At 36.4% G+C, this 5,844-nt stretch overlaps 1 protein-coding gene across 1 annotated transcript; it reads left to right on the forward strand.

Annotated features, from left to right (window-relative positions):
• LOC147287009 (protein FAR1-RELATED SEQUENCE 8-like) lies at positions 1–3,671 on the forward strand. The gene is made up of 2 exons (XM_086240930.1): positions 1–140; positions 1,406–3,671. Exons 1-2 carry the CDS (start codon positions 72–74, stop codon positions 3,566–3,568), a joined length of 2,232 nt encoding a protein of 743 aa, XP_086097056.1. The 5' UTR covers positions 1–71; the 3' UTR covers positions 3,569–3,671.
• Positions 3,672–5,844: the final 2,173 nt, after the last annotated feature.

Below are 5,844 nucleotides of genomic sequence, written 5' to 3' on the forward strand. Positions count from 1 at the left end.
AAAATAGTTAAGGGCAAAACTAGGGTCACACAACTTTGACAGAAGGCGTGCCAAAATCTCTCCACCAAATCATGACCGGCGATCGCACTTTTTCTCCGAGCGACCAGGCCTTGTCACCAAACCCGAACCTCCACATCACTGTAAGTCAGCTTCTTGTTGTTCTCTAGCTCCGCGTTTTGCTCGGTCAGATATCTTCACTCACTCTGCTTGTAGGCATTGGTAGAATTATCTTGCATTTGTTTGATTGCTGAGAAAATTAGGGTTTAAGAAAGGGAATTTAGAAAGGAAAGCTGGGTCTTTTGATTCTCACTGAGTGAAATTTGGGATTCAAAATTTGAAAATTAGGGAATAGGATTGGAAACTAGATACTGGAAAGTACTAAAACTGTTCAAAGTAAGCTGACATATTTAAGGTGTAAAATTAGAACCTTCTAATCGTTTTTGTATCTTATGAACATTATTTTTTAATTGGCAACCAAACAAAGGAATTGAATTTATTTTTGAATAATTCTGAAATTTAAGATATTAAGCAATTGAGCAGTTAAATTGCAACCCATCATTTGTGGTTCTTTTTTTTTTTTTTTGGGTATAATGACATTCGCAAGGTGTTATTGTGGGGATTCTAATGAAAAGCCTCAGATTGTTGTAAACTCTTCATGAATACTGTATGTGCCATGGCAATTCCTGTAGTGAGTCATGTGAAGTAATTAAAATCAATTGCCACTTTGGAAGAGAGTGGTAACAATAATGTGGATGATATCTAAAGTTCTAATTTGAAATTGGAGGTTGGCTTCAAACTATTGTCTTGCATTGAGGAACCACCTTAGTCTTGGTTTGAGCGCAAAAAGGAACAGGGAAGGGTTGCTGCTTACTATGGCAGAGCACTGTTCCTTTATGCTTGATGTGTTGCAATTCTTTAAGGGGGTTATCTCGTAGTAAAGATTATTTGAGATTATTTGAGTGGAGTATATGGATAAGTGTAGAGTATGTGTATGTATGACTTGTGGATGTGCCAAATTTAGTGAGCATTGAGGTTTTACTTGGACACAAAGTGGAGAATGGTTGAGCATACTGAGCCTGACTGAACTCATATTAAAACCATAGAACAGCTAGAAAACAATATTTGAGGGAGCTTTGGTTACAGCATAAAAGCATCAGAGTTTTGCATAGGGTCTGTACGCACATGTAGAGATAGGGAAACTGAGCTACATATATCAAAATCAAGTTAAAAATCATAAAGTTAATGAGATTTAGATTTGAGACCTTGCTGTCAGCTTGCACCAACAAAGTGGCAGTCATACACATGCTTGGTTGGCAAGCTATTGCTTCATATTTTTTTCTTATATTGCATAAGTGCTGCTTGCCTTTGGAATATCTTAAAATTAATGGCTTGTTTACTATTGCAGATAGAAGAAGGTTCTCAAAACAGTGAGCAACTGCTGGAGGATGAAAACCATGACCTTGAGAATGACTGTGAGCAATTGTTTGAGATTGAAGGCAATGAGCCTGACAGTGAAAGAGATGATACAAGTGATCAATTGTTTGACATTGAAAGCAATGACCATGAAAATGACAGAGGTGATATAAATGAACAACTATTTGAAATTGAAGGCAATGACCATGAAATCAGCGGGGATGATAGAACCGTAATTGGTGGTCAAAATGGTGGATCTCAAGAAAAGGACTATCCGCCACCAGTAGTGGGTTTAGAGTTTGATTCATATGATGATGCTTATAATTATTATAATTGCTATGCTAAGGAACTTGGATTTGCTATCAGGGTGAAATCTTCGTGGACAAAACGTAACAGCAAAGAGAAGCGTGGTGCAGTGCTATGTTGCAACTGTGAGGGTTTTAAAACAATTAAAGAAGCAAACAGTCGCAAGAAAGAAACAAGAACAGGCTGTCTAGCAATGATAAGGTTGAGATTAGTGGAATCTAACAGATGGAGGGTGGATGAAGTCAAGCTGGAACACAACCATTTATTCGATCCTGAAAGAGCTCAGAACTCCAAGTCGCACAAGAGGATGGATTCTGGGGCTAAAAGAAAGATGGAGCCAACCGTTGATGTTGAAGTACGTACAATCAAGTTATATCGGACGCCTGTTGTAGATGCAGTTGGTTATGGAAGCTCGAATTCCAACGAAGGAGAAAGTAACAACCATGTTGATCGGCCTAAGCGATTGAAACTCAAAAAAGGAGATGCAAGAGCAATATATAATTATTTTTGTCGGGTTCAGCTGACGGATCCAAATTTTTTCTATGTTATTGATCTCAATGATGAAGGGCATTTGAGGAATGTGTTTTGGATTGATTCTAGGTCTAGGGCTGCCTACAGTTACTTCAGTGATGTGATTGCATTTGACACTACATTCTTGTCAAACAGTTATGAGGTTCCCCTTGTTGCATTTGTTGGAGTAAATCACCATGGGCAAACTATTCTGCTTGGTTGTGGTTTGCTTGCTGGTGAGACACTGGAAACATATATATGGTTATTTAGGGCATGGCTTACATGTATGTCTGGTCGCCCTTCACAGACTATCATCACAAACCAGTGCAAAGCCTTGCAAAGTGCTATAGCTGAGGTATTTCCTAGGGCTCATCATCGTCTTTGTTCTTCGCATGTCGTGCAAAGTATTCTTGAGAGTATGGGAGCACTGCAAGAATACGAGGCATTTCAGATGATTTTGAGTAGGACTGTATATGACTCAATAAAAGTGGATGAGTTTGAATTGGCTTGGGAAGATATGATCCAGAGATTTGGAATTAGGGATCATGAGTTTCTACGAACTTTGTATGAAGATCGAGAGCGATGGGTTCCAGTTTACTCAAAAGACACACTTTTTGCTGGAATGCCTAATTTTCAAAAAGGTGAGTCCACTAACCCATTCTTGGATGGTTATGTGCATCAACAGACTTCTTTGGAAGAGTTTCTTGACGTTTATGATTTAGTTTTACAAAAGAAGTGTCAGAAAGAAGCCCTTAATGATTTTGAGTCAAGAGATTTGAGTCCAATGTTGAGAACAAGATCCTATTATGAGTTACAGCTCTCTAAATTGTACACAAAAGATGTATTCAGAAAGTTTCAAGATGAGGTTGTGATGATGTCTTCTTGTTTTAGCATAACTCAAGTTCACACAAATGGACCAATTGTGACATACATGATCAAAGAACGTGAAGGGGAGGAAATTCTGAGGGGTGTTAGGAACTTTGAAGTTATGTATGACAAAGCAGGTGCAGAAGTTCGTTGCATGTGCAGTTGCTTTAATTTAAATGGTTACCTATGCCGACATGCCTTATGTATCCTTAACTATAATGGTGTGGAAGAAATACCATTTCAGTATATCTTGTCACGATGGAGGAAAGACTTCAAGCGCATGTATGTACCAGATCTTGGCTGCAATAATGTTGATATCACGAATCCAGTTCAGTGGTTTGATCATTTGTATAGAAGAGCAATGCAAGTTGTCCAGGAAGGGATGATTTCTCAGGATCATTATATGGTATCTTGGCAGGCATTTAAAGAGTCTTTAAATAAGGTCCGTCTTGTAGCAGACAAGCATGTATAGTTAATAACAATGTGTATCTGAAGCCTTAAATCGTTCATGCTGGAGAGATGCTACACAGCTAGAAGTCAATACCCCGGAAAAAAAAAAAAAAGAGAGAGAAAAAGACTGGCCATCTGCTTTGTGAATTGAAGGGTGAAGCCAAGGAGGACAATTGAATACTGGGAATTCAAAGAGAAGGATCTCCAGAGGTAAATATGTGGTTCCTCTTCTAGGATTATAAGCTCTGAAAAAAAAGAAAAAACAAGAAAAGAAAAAAAGATTTAAGCTAGTTATTGATGATTTAGCAATAAACAGTGGCCATCACTCTCCTTGGAGCCTAAGACAAGGAAGTCTTACACTGAATTACTAGCAACCCACCTAATTTTATTGTAGAAATTTTGGGATCAATAATTGGATCATCTAACCAGCACCGTTTCTTGGATAATAAGTTTGTTCCGGAAAATAATGTTGAATGCAGAATCTCTCTCTCTCTCTCTCTCTCTCTCTCTCTCTCTCTCTCTCTCTCTCTATTCTGTAAATAAATTTGTTGTCAGGGCTTGTTTTAGTTGGTTAAGAAGTTTACATGAAGTTGTGTATGTGGGACTGTGACTGAGTGTATAAGTTTACCTGAAGTTGTATATGAATCATTTCTAACTCCATTTGAGTGTTTGTTCGTCATATATGATTGCATGGGGTAGTTTTGAGTCAAGAAAATAACAAAAGGATCTCTGGTTATTTTCAGATCACTATTTATCTCCTTGATGGTAATTATCATGACCGATATTTTAAGTAGTATATCTTATATCAGAACTCTGTCTTACCTTTTTTCGTGGCGAAGAATCATCATAAATTCTTGAGTATAGATTAACTTAATGTGTTCTTGGATTATTTGTTCAGTGTGTTTAATTGATACTTGCGTGTTGATTAATATTATGCATAGCTAAACATTTCTGTTAAAACTGCAGGTCATTTTGGCACATGCAAGAAGATGGAAGTTGTCTGTGAACACTGAACAGTATAGCCACCAAGTGCAGGATGTTTACAGATTAGACGTTTGTTTCTTAAAGCTAGTTGAAGTGAGGTTTCTTAGACTGTACATTCTTAGCTTCTCCTTTTGTAATTTGAAGATTGTTTACTCATTTAGCATCCTTCTCTCTTGGACATGCATAGTCCTTGATTTCTGTAAGTTGCTTGTGATTGGTGAAAGTTAAGCATAAAATTTGTGTTCTCAAATTTTGGCCAATTTAGTATGTTGTTTATTAATCAATAACATAGATTCATTATCACCAAAAAAATAACATAGATTCATTAAATTATTAACATAAATACAATTTTAAAAAATTATACAAAGCAAAGAAGGAAAGCAGAGAGGCAACAGACTGCAAGGTCAATTACAATTTACAATGTAGGGCAGAAAGAACTAGCACAGAGCACAACTTGGAAATTTGGAATCAGCAAACTGGATTACTTTCTGTATTCTGTAGCCTGAACTATTCGCTCTTCTTATTCCTATAGCAGTTGGGGATTGCAGTTTGCATTTCTTGATATAATATTCATCCTTTCAAAACCACCAAAGGAAAGGTAACACAAGAATTAATTTTCTCATCAATAAGGTTGCATAAGAGAAGAGAAGGGCCTGTTGAGTGTGGAGTCCAAATAAAGTTGGAGCATTAATGTGCTTGAAATATTCAATATTAACAACGAGAGATTTATTAACTAACTATTGGTTTAGTGGTGTTTCTCTTTATTTTGTTGGAAGAAATGTCAAGTTTAAGTAGCACTCTCTCCAGATCAAACAAGAATGCATGAGATTCAAAATGAGATGAGAAACTTGTTGGAGAATTAGCAAATTCAAGATTATCAAGATCAAACTGGAAAATTGATAGTATAGATTATTTTCATGTATGCCTTTTTTAGTCTTGAGGTTGAGAGCGTTGGATAACGGATCAACTTGAACTTACTACTAAATTTAAATCAAGACCAATATTGTCTATAATTTAATTAACTTTAGCATTTTGTTGTGAGGTGTATGTATAGATCCCAATGGTAGGGTTCAACTCTAGCCCTTTGGCATTCTCCTTTTATGAATAAAAAAATAAAAATAAAAATAAAAGCTAGTTTTTTTCTTGATACCTAGAAAAATAAGATGAGAAGAATTAGTTTGGTATTCTAAGAGGTTCGGATACCTTATGAAACCAAATAAAAAGAAAAAAGAAAAAGAAGTTATTGGGGTTGGTTGTAGGTTGCCATTTGATGGATAAGTTTAGATAACATAGAAGTCAAAAAGCAATCCGTAG

This window comes from Dryas octopetala, chromosome 4 (genome assembly GCF_963921425.1).
Source record: "Dryas octopetala chromosome 4, drDryOcto1.1, whole genome shotgun sequence".
Taxonomy (NCBI): Eukaryota; Viridiplantae; Streptophyta; class Magnoliopsida; order Rosales; family Rosaceae; genus Dryas; species Dryas octopetala.